This window comes from Liolophura sinensis, chromosome 11, assembly GCF_032854445.1.
Source record: "Liolophura sinensis isolate JHLJ2023 chromosome 11, CUHK_Ljap_v2, whole genome shotgun sequence".
Classification (NCBI taxonomy): domain Eukaryota; kingdom Metazoa; phylum Mollusca; class Polyplacophora; order Chitonida; family Chitonidae; genus Liolophura; species Liolophura sinensis.
In genome coordinates this window covers 8608673-8624485 of record NC_088305.1, presented here as the reverse complement: position 1 = coordinate 8624485, position 15813 = coordinate 8608673, and the positions used below count along the sequence as shown (strand labels likewise).

Below are 15813 nucleotides of genomic sequence, written 5' to 3'. Positions count from 1 at the left end.
TTTAGAAAACTTATAAGGAGTTGGATTCTATGAAAGAATAATATTAAACTCCATCTCATACTCACACACTACAAAATGTGTTTATCAGAGGTTAAGCTTTTCCAAAATTCGACACAATCTCTTAGTTTTCCAGCTTTAAATTTACTCATTTTCACTTGCAGAGACGTACTGGTATTAGTTATATAATGCTGCCAAGCATGGTCAGACAGACATACCTTGTGTTTATTTATTTCGGATATCTCTGGAAAAACTTCCGTCCTTTCTGACAGTTTAAGTGTCACAGGTCTTTCATTTTCCTGCAGAGATTTGTCGCCTGGACCCCTGTAGTCCTAGTTCTGGGACTAACGATTTAAAAAATCCTCGCCCTTGTTAGCATTCAGAGGACCTCTTAATTTATTTATTTATTTATTTATTTGATTGGTGTTTTTACGCTGTACTCAAGAATATTACACTTATACAACGGCGGCCAGCATTTTGGTGGGTGGAAACCGGGCAGAGCCCGGGGGAAACCCACGACCATCCGCAGGTTGTGACAGACCTTCCCACGTACGGCCGGAGAGAGGAGCCCTTAATGCTCTGTGTAGCTAGAGATGCAGCAACAGTATTAGTTTCGTTAATTTCGTTAACTTGTAACTCTTTTGCTTAAGTCTGAACCAGACAAAAAATCTGACAGTTTGGCATCAGGTTCGTTTGGGTATGCAGAAAGCTGTTCGAATGTAAATCCGGTTTGATATACTCAAGACGCCCCATGACGCTTGCTAAGCTTAGTACTGTCTATTGCCTATCTCATGATAAGCATACCCCCCATTCGAAGCGCACAAGTTCGGGTTAACCCACGTGACAGAAGCGCGCGTGCTCAGCACGAAGTGATTCTCTTATAAGGCGAAGGCTAAACGTCGTAAGGTAAAATGTGTGGAACGTATCACTACAGAGAACCTGAAAAATAGAAGCGAAAGCGCTGGATACAGCTAAGCAGTTTATCAGAAACCTCTCTCGTATATCTTTTAAGAAGGATGATATTCTTTTCCCATCTAAAGAACTCAACTTTGTCCCATCCCCATATATTGGTCCTCCAAATCTTATGTCGGATTTTAAGACTTTTAAAAACACATGATAACAAAGTTTCACTTACATAATGCTAAGAGAGAAGTAGTATACACGGGGTAGAACGTGTCGCATTGGGGAGGAGCAAACAGGGTGGGTGAAGAAATTCGTCCCGCAAAATATTAGATATGGAAATGCCTGTTGTCAAATCGATGTCAGCGATGGTGTATTCGTTGGATTTGTGTAAATTTTCAGCTTTCCAGATAGTCCAGGTGTTTTTGCAGAACTCATAACGCTGTACAACATAACGTTAGACATAAAGAAAGCGGTCGACTAAAACTGGCATGATCCAATTTTCGATACTTTAGATTTACTGGTGAACTGCTTTCGAAGTGGAACAGCGAGTGTTACATAAACGTATGCTTCCAAGTCATAAGCTTATTTTTTTTAACTATATGTTACCTAAATATAAGCGTCATGTTCGACACTTAAACGTTTCTGTGGCCATATTCTCTAGAGCTGGTGCCTTTTATGTAAAACTGAATAAAAAAAATAATTGTTGAACATCACAGATGGCGCTGTGTCGAATGTGATTATATTCTACTATAGTTATACTATACTATACTATGCGATACGATACTATAGTTACACTCAACTATAAATATACTATACTATAGTTATATTATACTATTTTTATACTGTACTATGCTATACTATACTATATTATACTATACTATACTGTACTGTTCTATACTATACTGTAGTTATACTATACTATACTATACTATAATATACTATGCTATAGTTATACTATACGATACTCTACTATATTATAGTTATACTCTACACGCTTCTGTGTTACAGAGACGCGCTTTCCCCACAAACGAAGCCAGCTCATCGAGTGCAGCAAGTCTAGAGACTGATGAGTCGGACAAGAAAAAGTGGAAGATCCCAGCGAGCCACTTCCAACCCGACCTAAATCAACCTCTTGACTATCTCCTGCCTAGCAATGAGAGTGAGAGTGATCTACGGCAACTGTGTCGGCAGCATTGGCGTTCCATCCGCCAGCATTTTCATCGCGGCAGGCCGGTGCAGAACCTCTACAACTACAGGCTCAGCGACCTCGGAGCCATCCCGGATTATCTGAACGGTATTTATGATGACCAGCCCATTGCGTTCATCGTCAACTACAGCTTTGGGTACATCCTTCTCCACAAGGAGACGGGACAGGTGCGTTACTTTTGCCCCAGTACCAATAATTCCCGGCTACTCGACGCTCCGTACCACGTGGCCAGTCGGGCTGACCTGCGTGAATTCCTCGCCCATCTCCCCAGCAAAGATCCACTCACCTGGGCGCAGCAACAACGTCCCAACACGAAATGGATCATAGATCAGGCTTGACATCACCACTGAATTTGTCTGGAGGCGGCAGAGGTGGAGCCCAGGCATTTCCGCAGTGTACCTCTCAGTGCACTGGACACGGTGGAGAGCCTATTCAACGTGAACATTCAAGTGTACCAGCTCCTCCAAATGGACAACTTTTACTCGGCTGAACTCGTCCATCGCAGTGCACAGCGGGGGTAGCAAATTGGAGGTCAGGTCCTCGCCCGGGACAGTGCTGTCAACCGGGTGGTGACGGCGGCGGCGGCGACGGCAGCGGCGGGACAAAAGCTTCCCGGACCAACGGAGAAACGTCTTGTTCAATTGCCCTTGTAGATATTGAGTGGTCGACTGGTCTTGGAGGAGCTGCATGCTGAGTTCCGCGGCAAATCCACACGCTAAAACTCCGATGTACAAGAGAACTCCGAGCACGGCTGCCACGGTGCCTTTATTCTCGCGCAAGCCTTGTGACCATTGATGCATCCCTTGAGGTAGGTCGATGGGGAGTGACAGTCGCCCCCGTCATCCTTGGGGTTAAATACGTTTAATGTCCGTGGCCCAAGAATTAAAGCTGGGTGGATGAACGACCCACTTCAACCAATAGTACAGTTTTCCTCGGCAACGTTCCGTTTTTAAGATCTTCTTCACCTGATAAAACTTGTCTGCCGCGGCCGTCACCGGTTGCAGTTCGGTCTCGTTAAACGTCCCGAACAACCGTTCCCCGTTCAAATCCTCCAGCGTGTACACAACAGGCTGGTGAGGGTGGGTGCGGACGATGCGGAACATTTCCGTGCTCCAGTTAGGGAGGTACGATTTTTCCAATTTCCCTTTCACTTTACTTATAGTTACGAGATCGCCGGGGCGATAACGGTACACCGATCGTTTGGACGTGGGTGGACCGTACAAGGCTTGACGCACTTCTTTCTGGTTCTGGGTGGTGACTTCGATGGGGGCCCGCCGTATACTCCGGTGATTATGCTCGATTGTAACCGCGAACCAGTGTCGGTAAGGCGTCCAGGTACCGCCGAGTGTTGTGAGCGGTGAATACATGCGTCCTTTCAAGTATGGTTATACCGTTCTTCCACGGGCGCTTTGGTTTCGTTAAACGTGTGAAAGAAAAACACAATGTTGTCCTTTGAAAATGTCTGGAACGCTCTGTTCAGAAACTCTTTGCCTTGCCTACACTCCGTTTATAGTGAGTGAACCTATTCCAGATAGATATATAAGAAAACACGCCAGTGTATCGTGAACATAAAAATCAACTGTTTGTATTTTCTTTTTCTTTTTTACACCACTGTACATGCATTTAACACGGAGCATCTATAGAGTAGTGACTCAACATGGTTGGTAACTCGTACATTGACGTTTGGTGAACAATCTCTAAGCAATACTGCTGAATGGGCCGGCGATCCTTGACATATCGGCAGGCATCTTCAGTGTAAGTTGGCACGACCTGCAGACGTCCCTGATTGACAATACCATCCGCAAACATACTACGGAGTACAACCTTGTAGCCTTGAAGGTCGGTGACGGCATCCGCCTATTCTTTCCAACTGGGCGTGGTGCGCACCTTATTCAGGTTAGAAAAGAAACAAAAAAGACAATGTCATTCTAGTGCCGTCACCGACAGAGCCCTGTAGCCATCAATCAAAATTCACTCACCGTAAATGATGCATAACTAAAAAAATAAATATATACAAAAATAAGTAAATAAATTCCATATGCGGTGCAGGTGAGAAATAACCAACACAAAGTTGTAGGATGTGGGGGTGGAGACCCACGTCGTAAGCCTTGCACAGCAACTCAGTCAGCACCGCCTCCAGCTCTGACTTCAGCAAAGCCGACTCAAGTATCGAAAACTGGACCAGTCATAGTACGAATTACGGCAGGTGTTTATACTGCATCGTTTAATAAATATATCAGTTTTAGTCGACGACCTTCAGGTCTAGAGAAGAACATAAATAAGACGATTGTTTAATGCCATGTGTGACTTGCACAAAGGGCTGCGGTGTGTGACAAGGTGCCAAAACCGTTCGGCTTTTAACACAGTGTGTGACTTACCCTGCCGTGTTCACCATGCTTGCTGACACTGTACGCGGGGTGTGGCGTCATCACACGCCCAGTCACCGTGCTGTGCGACCGTACTATTACTGTAGTTTTACTATATTATAGCTATACAATATTAGAGTTATACTCTACTATAGTTATACTATACCATACTATACTATACGATATTATAGCTATACGATACAAGTGCGTGTCTATGTGTGTGACTTACCCTGCCGTGTTCAGCACGTCGATGCACTCGCCAATCCCATAACCGGTTAAACAGCTTCCCACACGCTTTTTCTTCTTCCCATGCACATGCTGGTGCCGGACCAAATATGTTCGTCGGGGAAACGTCCGGGCGCAGGTAGGGCATGTGAACCACTCTACCTCCGCGCGGTACGTTCTCGCATGCCTCAGCCAGTTGTCCTGCCGGGCAAACCGCCTGTCGCACGTTCGGCAAGTAATCTCACCCCACTACCATCGAGGTAGAGGACAGAACTACGCGGTCACCCATTGGTAAGTTTTGGCGCGAATGGAGCTCACCCACTGGTCAGTTTTGGTGCGCATGGAGCACACCCATTGGTCATTTTTGGCGCGTAATGGAGCTGAAGGTGCTGCTCAACCCAACTTTGCAAGCCGACGTTTTCGCTCCCTGTCGCTCATTGGTCGGTCACACGCCCCGCTCATGGGTTGCACGGCGCGGACGTCAACGAAATTCAGGCGCCAAGACCGCGTTGTCACCCACGGGTCCATTCGCACATAGGTCTGTCGTGCTCCTCGCTCATGGGTTGCGCAGCGCGGACGTCAACGAAATTCAGCACGCATCCGCCTCGCTCCTGTTTCTCCCCAACGTTCAGCCCCTTCTATACTGCTGAGAGATATGAACAAAGGGACACTTCATTTGGACGCAAATATCAAATTGTCCAGTTTCTGTTAAATGACTCTGTGGAGAATCATCTCTATGGAACCAAACTACTCATATCCAATGTAGGCCGTAATCTCACTGGCATGAACAAAATTTCGGAGGCAGAAAAGAAGTCTCTTAATAAATTACACACCCTCTACCGTGTAATTATCATTACAAAAGCTGATAAGAACAACAGCAGTGTAAGGCACAATGTCTCTACTTACATTAAGGAGGCAAATAGATCGCTCTGTGATGGTATTCAGTACCAGGAAATCGGAACGATTGACCTCAATATCAAAAGAACCAAATTAAATTGGGTTGCATGTGAACTATTCAACACAAGATATGTGTCATGAATATCTATCTGATATTTCCCGTCGCAGGCCAACACTATACTTCCTACCCAAAATCCACAAAATCAAAGAGGTGCTTCATGAACTGTACCCTACTAGCCCGGTGCATTCTTAGTTTCCCAGTGTGGCACACCAAGAGAAAAACTTGGGCGTTTTCTTGACTATTTTCTCCTATCTATCGTTGGAAACAGGACACATACCTATCGGTTATGAGTCATCTTATCAATCTAACTGAAGGACTGCATGTCCCAGATAACGCGCTCCGAATTGCGTATGATATAACGTCGCTTTACACCAATCTCAGTTTTTCAGAAATATAGAGTGCGCTTGAGGCCGACATGTCCCTTTACCATGACATCGAATACGATATCAATCGTCCCTCTGATTGAACAGTCACTTTTGAAAACTTGCTGAACTTATTCTAAATTCTAATGAGTTTAACTTTAACGACAAACATTACAAGCAGATAGTGGGTGCCCCCCAGAGTGCAGTTCCCTCCCCTGAACTTTGTGACATTACCATTTTCAGACACATCAATGAGATCCTGAACAAATTTCCCCATCGCAATAGCATAATCATTCACAAACGATTTAGAGATGATGGACTTATTATCTTGAAGTCCAACAGATTTGTGGCTAATCGTCTCTTTGAGCTTACGAACCAAGAACACTCACTCCTTAAATTTATTTATGAGATTTGAAATTCGGAAATGAACATTTGGAAACTACTATCTTTAAGGGAGAGAGATTCAAGCGGGATTCGATCCTTGACCTGAAATGCTACTCAAAGGCCACCGAAATGTACCAATATCTACACACGGGGTCGGCACACCACCCGTCCTGCTTTAAATCTTTTATCAGCGGACAAATCACCAGGTACTGTCGTAACTGCAACAATGCGCCGGACTTCTTTAAGAAATCGGCACTCTTCAAATCTAAATTGCTCATCAGAGAATACTCGAAACCTGAGGTTGATTCCATTTTCAACAAGTGAACTTTGAGGACTGTCCTATGAGACGCCTCAGGAAAAACAAGACTACTAAAGTCGTGTCCAACAAACAAATACGATTTATAGCGACGTATCACAATCGAGAAAGGAATATTAGAAACATCCTTAACAAATACTTGTGTCTGATCGAAGGAAATAAAGGTTCTAATGAAATATTTCCCCTTCTTCCTGATCGGCTACAATAGATGCAATAATCCAGATGAAAGCATATGCTATGTCTGTGACTCCTAATGAGGGAAGACTCGAGCATTTCATGCCAAACATACCCGAAACACTAGTCATAGCCATATATCGATTGAACCAATCTCCAATGCTATGACAACCATTCACTTATGTACAGAGCTGTCTATTTTTGTTATATACTAGAAAAAATATTAGAAAAAAATCAAACAAATTGACTACAAAAACAAATTGAACAAAAAGCTACAACATCAATTTAAACTGGCTGACAGTTTAGGATAAATCAAACCAAGAACTTAATGGTAATTTATGTGATTTATGGTAAATAAATCACAAAAATTTAACCAGTGAAGCAAAGTATAATGATGGTGCATAACTACAGTTCATACTCTTGAATTCAGAAATCTATAGCAGAAATCCGACAAATCATTTGAACAAACATCCAGTCTGAACACATGGAGTTGTAGCTGAAGATGATATTTATTCATCTGTTGTTCATGACCTTTGCTGTACCATACCTGGCAATCAACACTCAAATGAGTGAACAAAACTTCAAGTATTTGCATGCACAGGTTCAGCCTAAAATGAGAGCTCTTAGCCTCCATGGTGACCATTTGTGACTACATTTCAGCACAATTAATGATTTAGTCACAAGCTGTGATCACTATAATTTTAATCCTTCAAAACACTTATGATAAGTTATCTATTGTCTTTACTTCAGGCGAATGTTTAAAGTGTAACTTGATGTTTATCAATGTGTGTTTTGTTAAAACAGTTTGTTGGACCAAAATGTATTCGTATAAGGCCACCATGAATTATCAGAGTTTCACCAAGTATAAATCACAAAAACTAATGAAAAGCCATTATGCAATGTCTGTTTTACTCCATGATTATTATTCCACTAGAGGGTTTCAGCTGAATTGTGGAGAGTGACCTTTCATTAAGTGTAGCCATGGACTTGAAACATGTCTCAAGTGGTCAAAGGATGTATTGGGTACTCATTTTCCTTTGAGCAGCGAACAAAAAAAGCGTTTTGTTCTGTGGTCAATAAATATGTTTTATTTATGGGCTATGGACTTTGGGTCATTTTTCCTCTCACAGGTTGTGGACTTTCAAATGCAACAAGAAGAGTTAGGGGTTCACAAAAGGGTCTCAAATTTGCTTCAGTTATGCTTAACTGCAGACCAAGGCTGGATTTGAACCTCGTGTACGTCTTTACCTCTAGGCTACAATCCGCTGCCACAAAGCAAAGACATCTTGAAGATGCAGCTTAGTTGAGTAAAGTGTAAGATATCAATTAAAGCAAAGTTAATGGTTCATGTTAATATGCTAAGCTACATTGTAGATATGCAATGCACATTGCCAATATGCAATGCACATTGCCAATATGCAATGCACATTGCCAATATGCAATGCACATTGCCAATATGCAATGCACATTGCCAATATGCAATGTCTGTTTTAAACAAGTTTCATTTTAACATAGTAGTTGAGTAAAGTGTAAGATATCAATTAAAGCAAAGTTACTGGTTCATGTTAATATGCTAAGCTACATTGTAGATACAGCTCAGGATAGAACAGAGGGCTATGGACGACAGGCAAGCAGACAAAGATTCAGCTACATGTATGTATTAAAGCACGTTTCCTCGTTACTGTGTAAAGTCATCTCGGAAACAGGTCAAATAGTGGGTCAGACGAATGCACAGATGGACGTATGGCACTTATTTTATTTATTTGTTTATTTATTTATTTATTAGACTGGTGTTTTACGCCGTACTCAAGAATATTTCTCTTATACGACGGCAGCCAGGATTATGGTGGGGGTAAACCGGGCAGAGCCCAGGGAAAACCCACGACCATCCGCATGTTGCCGCAGACCTTCCGGGATACGGCCGGAGAGGAAGCAAGCATGAGCTTGACTTGAACTCACAGCGACCACATTGGTGAGAGGCTCCTGGCTCAATGCGCTGCGCGAGCGAGCTAAACAACTGAGCCACGGAGCCCCCTTCCCCCCCCCCCCTCCCCAGATGATGATAAGCTTATGCTAACAAAAGAACATTGGTAGCTGTGGGATGCACATAATGTATAATGCTATCAAAGCGGGGTGCCGAGAAATGGAATGGGAGATAGATTTTTGTCAAATCTGTACATTCGATTTAAGGATAATCCCACAAGGTGTGAAGACGCCAATCCATGGTGCTTCAAAAATACTACAAATACCAATGCTTAGGGGATATTCCTACTGCAGATAGTGGCCAAATTATCTGGAAATAAACAAAAAGCGAATATACAATCTTGCAATCTCATAAGATATTTCCACTACAAAGGTGAAGGGCGTTAAAGAAGAGCAAAATTAAATAACTTTCCCTTTTTGAAGTTTCAAATTACTGATATTTAAGAAAGGAAAGAAATACATGTACAGACAATACATCACAACACACCGTACCTAGTATTTACATTTACTTAAATACATGTAGCCCGGATTTCACAAATTCAGTCTAAAAAGTTGTCTTTGCTTGACAATTACCTCGCAGGCCTTCATTAACCACCTATTATGTATGGGCTTCATAATGAAAGTCTTCGTGTCCACGTGAGTTTCCTCTCCCAGCGTCCCGGCCTTGGAAACTGCTCTTCAATTCGTCTTTGAACTGTTTGTTCACGGACAAGTCTAGAGGTTGCAGTTTGTCAATGTAACAAGCTGGAACATAAACACACAGAATGTTGTTCCGCGTCAGTTTTACCAGTAAATTTTCTCTATGGTGTGCCTTAAATACAGCAACTTAAAATTGGAGCGATGGAGCAACCCCCTTGCGTCATTGTGCATTATGTGCATGTAAAACCTCAGGTCAATACATACAGTACCTGCTAAGACACAAACTCTAACATTTTGTCTAACAGTGATTCTAATATACACTATATACTAAGTCAGAAATTCAGTAATTCACGATATTTAATATGCACAAACTCAATCAACAATGGACTATCCCCCTCGTGCTATTGTGCTCTACATGTGTGCAAACCCTGACCTCAGTATCTGCAGTACTTTTATATACACAACCCCTAAGATTTGTTTAGAATTGCTTTCTCTGTTATTCGACGCCGACCCTCAGGGTTTAACATAAGCTACACCTGTACTATATACAGGCGGGTCAAAAATGTCCGGACATTTTGTGCCTTTCGTAACTTAAGGACTTTCCCTGGTTTCTGAAAATATGGGAGCATGACCTTGTCCACATTGCTCAGATTGGACTGGTACGTGCTCTAGTGGCTAAAAGTGTGGGAGCATGACCCCGTCCACATTGCTCAGATTGGACTGGTACGTGCTCTAGTGGCTAAAAGTGTGGGAGCAGCTTCAACCAGCAGAAAATGTTGCCACCAACATCAATACAAAATACTCTCAAATCGCCGCTTTTATTATTATTTATTATATATATATAAAACGAGTGTTTATATTATAGTGTGCGCTATGTAGTGATTGGTTTATTTAACGCTTAGTTTATATTTTATGAATGCTAAGGATCAACCGATCGCAGCAGTCGATGCCTTAACAAGGTACAAATCTACTGCGCCGAAGCTAGCCTGGGTCTCACAACTGCGTATATGTAGTGTAGGCTTGACGCGCGCAATTTGTACACATGCTGGAAGTAGTAAACCTGTAGCTGAACGCTAGCCCTCAAAACAGGAGTTAAGTTGCAAGTGGGCATTTTTGAAAGATAATGAAATCTTGGAAATATAAATTTTAATCGTGGACTCCAATGTTATGGAAATATATCATAGACCTACCCGTGGACGAGACGGTTTACATGCAGTTGGCCTACCAACCGAAAATGGATATGGTTACGGACAGCGTTTCAACAGAGGCTAAATATTAATGTCAGTATCATAATTCACGGTGAGCAGTCATTAATTTTTACGAAAACCACAAAACTTTGAAATCATAAATAGTAAAGATATCAATTCTCATAAATTCCAATTTTGTAAATATCATAAAAAACAAACATCTCCTGCTTTTCTGCTAGTTGTGCCGAGGTCAACCTAACTATCGTTAGTGATCAGCTCATCATTGTCACACGTATTTCCAACATAGGGCCTACTATCAAACAAGTGTGTGTGGAAAAAGAGTCCAAATTGAGCGTGGGATTGAGTGGGTGTGCACAAAGCTGACCTCACGTTCTTATCAATGTTCAAGTTCATCAATGACCTCATTTTCGACAGTTTTCAGCTATCGACGGAAAATATGTAGAAAATAGAGAGGTTATTAAAAGATATAACATATGCCTCAAAAAAGATTTTAAAAAAAATTGTTGTTTGCATAACTTTTACCTTAACACGATATTCTTCGTTTTGGAGGTCTTTTCCATGTGTACTTTGACAATGCTAAATTCGCCATATAATAAGGCAGCACATAATGGGCCTACCATTAGTGAAATATTCTTGAGTGGAGCGAAAACACCAATCAGATAAAGTGAAATAATAATGTGCAATAAATTCACTTTTATTCTGTCTACTCACTTTTTCATTGGTGTTTTAAGCCGTACTCAATACTTCACTTATTCAACACCGGCCGGCATTATGCTGGAAGGAAATAGCAACCATCCACGGGTTGCTAGCATACCTTCTCACGTGGCATAAGGCCGGAGAGGAATCCAATCACAGCGACAGCATTTGTGAGAGGCTTCAGGGTGTTTGCGTCACCGTGGCGCGCTATCCACCTCGGCAACGGAGGCTTCGAAAACTCGTTATTTCGAAAAGGATGTTAAAATATAAAAATATATTTCTACTGTAATACTATGCTAGTATATAATATATATAGCACACATTCTCGCACAGCTAAGGGACCCAAAGGCTTCCATCGGACGCTCTTTATCCTTGACCATTTCTGTCAATCATGCTGATTCTAATCCAACTCTGGATAGTTTAACCTTGGCTTCACGTCGGAATTTACAAAATGTATAGCTTGTTGTGAACTAAGGTAGTAGTGTTTTTTTCTGGGATTAAGATAGCCTCTCTTAATCCCAGTGTTTTCTTAGTAGCCACTGATTAGGAGGATGTCTCCTGTAAAACATTTGTCTATACCTGTACACAACTGCTTGTGAAGACCTTTGAAGTGTAGACCATATATACAGTGTATTCATATGTTAACAAAACAGTGGATTTAATCACACACCAGGGTTCCATCCCTCGGGACTTTAAAGATACAACACGAATTTACGCTTTTATGGAACGTTATTTTTTTTCAGAACTTTACAGTTAGATATATTTTATTGTATTCACAGCTTGACTAGAGGCTGGACAATTCTTGACTGAAAATAATTGGCAAAAAAATCATATATGAATTTTGTCACACATGCAAGAGGCTCAGTTTCTGCTTTTAAGAGAATGATATGGTGGTTCTGCAATACGTATATAGCCTATAAAAATGACCAGCCCCAGCGTGGATTTTTAGTACTTGTATCAGCAGCTAGAATGACCAGTCTCCACGTGGAGGTAATCCTACAGCACCTATATAGGCTATAAGAATCACTAGCCCCTGCGTTGAAGTCATTCTATAGTATTTTTATATGAAATAAGAATGACCTGTCCTCACGTGGAAGCGGTTTTATAGTATCTACATGCATATAGGCTATAAACTGACCAGTCCCCACGTGGGAGTGGTTTTATAGTATCTACATGCATATAGACTATAAAATGACCAGTCCCCACGTGGAAGTGGTTTTATAGTATCTACATGCATATAGGCTATAAACTGACCAGTTCCCACGTGGAAGTGGTTTTACAGTATCTACATGCATATAGGCTATAAACTGACCAGTCCCCACATGGGAGTGGTTTTATAGAATCTACATGCAAATAGGTTATAAACTAACCAGTCCCACGTGGAAGTGGTTTTATAGTATCAACATGCATATAAACTATACAAATGACCAGTCCCCACGTGGAGGTGGTTCTTCAGCATCTATATAGGCTATAAAATGACCAGTCCACACGTGGAGGTGGTTCTACAGTATCTATGTAGGCTATACAAATGACCAGTAACCACGTGGAGGTGGTTCTACAGTATCTATGAAGGCTATACAATTGACCAGTCCCAGGGCGAAGGTGGTTTTACATGTAGAAACTAATTAAAAACAAGCCTCAGAACAATTAAACACGATCTTCCCAAAATAGTGTGAGATCATCCAAGACAATGGACCATTGTCTGAACACGGAATTATCCGCAAAAAATAAAGACTTCAGCAGTTTACAGAAGCATATGTACAAATGTGGAATATTTTGGAAAATTAATTACACCAAAGCATATACCACTCTGAATGTCAACAGTTACAATTCCAATAATCATTATCTAATTATTATTATTATTATTATTATTATTATTAATGAAACAGTCGTTTAGTTGACTAATTTCTTCTGAATAACGCATATTTTACGTCGTAAAATTCCAAAAATCCAATTTGATTTCAAAATGTATTGCTCGCTGTTCTACAAATTCTCACGCCATTTAAATCCATCGTCAATGGTACACACATGGTTACCAAAAATACAAAGATACACTCGTAAATTTATATAGGTGAAGAAAGTTTGTGCAGGTCCCTAATACATCACACATGTCACACACATGACAAACATATGTCACACTCATTTTAAGCGTTGTTCTATTGCATGCTCCCAAGTCCACATGACCATAAATCAGTTCACGTTACTTCTCAAGAAATTTTACACTCCGACCTGCAAAACCACTGGGTTTAATATTTCATCGTCGACCTTGCTGTGAGGCTTTTATTACGTTACGTATACGTGAATGTAATCTGGCTTAAGCCGACTGCTTCACTTGGTGTAGACTTACGTCAAGTACGTCAGTGTGTATATCTGGTTTCGTTTAACCCGGATCCTGAAGGCAGGGGTACGTTTAGTCCCAGTGCACTGTATACGGGTTTTGATCAAGGCGGATCTGAGGTTCACAGTACACAATTCTATTACGTTTCACGTCTTCCAACTGTCTTCATACCCAGTGTTTGGTATCTGTTTCAGTACTGATCCGTGTCACCGCCTTAAGACATTTATAACTGTCGAGCTCTTAATTTTTTTGACTTGTGTTTTATGCCGTACTCAATAATCTTTCAATCATACGATGGCGGTCAGCAATATAGTGGGGTAAAAAAAGTTACAGCTGTAGATAGCAGTATTTTAAGATTTGCAGTCTTTTAAGTGTTGTCTGTTGAACGCCTTTATGCATGGAATATTTTACTTAATCTATTTCTTCTCCATATAAACATTGTTATTGACATAAGACAAAAAGCACAAACACTTTAACCAATACAGTCTTAAATCTTGCAGAATGAAGGCAGAATATGGGTCGCTCGGTGATCATGTCGGATGTTACAGGGTGCAACAGAAGCATCACGTCCTCTTTTGCCGAACTAGGCTCTTTACCTCCTTTAACACTGTATCTTGTTATCTTGTTATAAGGGACAATACATGTTCTGATCTTCTTTTCAGAATGGTACTTTTTGAACTGAAAGTAAGACCGCCTACTTAATTTCAATAAAAGAAAGAATAATTTTTTAAAAGAAAGAATTCAATATTTTCGGTTAAAACAACGCCACGTACAGATCTTTTCTAAGGAGAAAAATCTTATTGGTATAAATCTTTGTTACCACGCATGATCAGCGTCACAACAGAAATGGCTTCCAGCGACGTTACCTTATAGTGTAAAACAGGGGGTAACGTAATTATACAAGTGAGCTGCTGTTATAACCTATTGGGACGTGACACTATATAAGTATAACATTATATAACTGTATGATGGATATTTTGGAATACAAATGGGACAGGTTGGTAGAATGAAGGAAACGGATGAAAGAATGAGTATGACGTGACGTGAATGGACAGCGAAAGAGAGCGTCAAAAAACCAAAATAAACTATACAGACACTTTTAAAAACCAGTGAAAAAAATCCAAACAAATTCGGTAAAATAAAATATGTAATCAGAAAAATGTTATATACCTGTATACACAATATAAAGGTATAATTTCTGAGAGGCCAGCAGCTCTCAAATAATGACCGCACCAACATAAGTGCTGTGACATAGATCATATATGTATATAGAGCTAAGCCTTCCATGTAGAACATTTGTAAAGTGTACATTGCCAACTAGGATACGTTACATGCCATATTAGGCATCACAACATACACACCCTGGAGCACTGCTCCCATCAGTTAAGATTTTATGGCAGGGTGAATACGCCTGGCCTCCCTGTGTACGATACCAATATGTCTGAGACAAGAAATACGCCTGGTCTCCCTGTGCACGATACCAATATGCCTGAGACAAGAAATACGCCTGGCCTCCCTGTGTACGATACCAATATGCCTGAGACATGAAATACGCCTGGCCTCCCTGTGTACGAAACCAATATGCCTGAGACAAGAAATACGCCTGGTCTCCCTGTGTACGAAACCAATATGCCTGAGACAAGAAATACGCCTGGCCTCCCTGTGTACGATACCAATATGCCTGAGACAAAAATACGCCTGGCCTCCCTGTGTACGATACCAATATGTCTGAGAGAAGAAATACGCCTGGTCTCCCTGTGTACGATACCAATATGCCTGAGACAAGAAATACGCCTGGTCACTGTGTACGATACCAATATGCCTGAGAGAAGAAATACGCCTGGCCTCCCTGTGTACGATACCAATATACCTGAGACAAGAAATACGCCTGGCCTCCCTGTGTACGATACCAATATGCCTGAGACAAAAATACGCCTGGCCTCCCTGTGTACGATACCAATATGTCTGAGAGACGAAATAAGGCTGGCCTCCCTGTGTACGATACCAATATGCCTGAGACAAGAAATACGCCTGGTCTCCCTGTGTACGATACCAAT

The 15813-nt window shown here is 41.4% G+C and overlaps 1 protein-coding gene across 1 annotated transcript; it reads right to left on the bottom strand.

The window, feature by feature from the left end:
- Positions 1 to 2958: 2958 nt before the first annotated feature.
- LOC135477831 (uncharacterized) lies at positions 2959 to 3474 on the bottom strand. The gene has a single exon (XM_064758036.1). It carries the CDS (start codon positions 3472 to 3474, stop codon positions 2959 to 2961), a length of 516 nt encoding a protein of 171 aa, XP_064614106.1.
- Between the last annotated feature and the right edge of the window lie 12339 nt (positions 3475 to 15813).

What these genes read in the sequence shown, in the direction of transcription:
- LOC135477831 (XM_064758036.1), bottom strand. Translation starts at nt 3,474, where the DNA reads ATGTATTCACCGCTCACAACACTCGGCGGTACCTGGACGCCTTACCGA.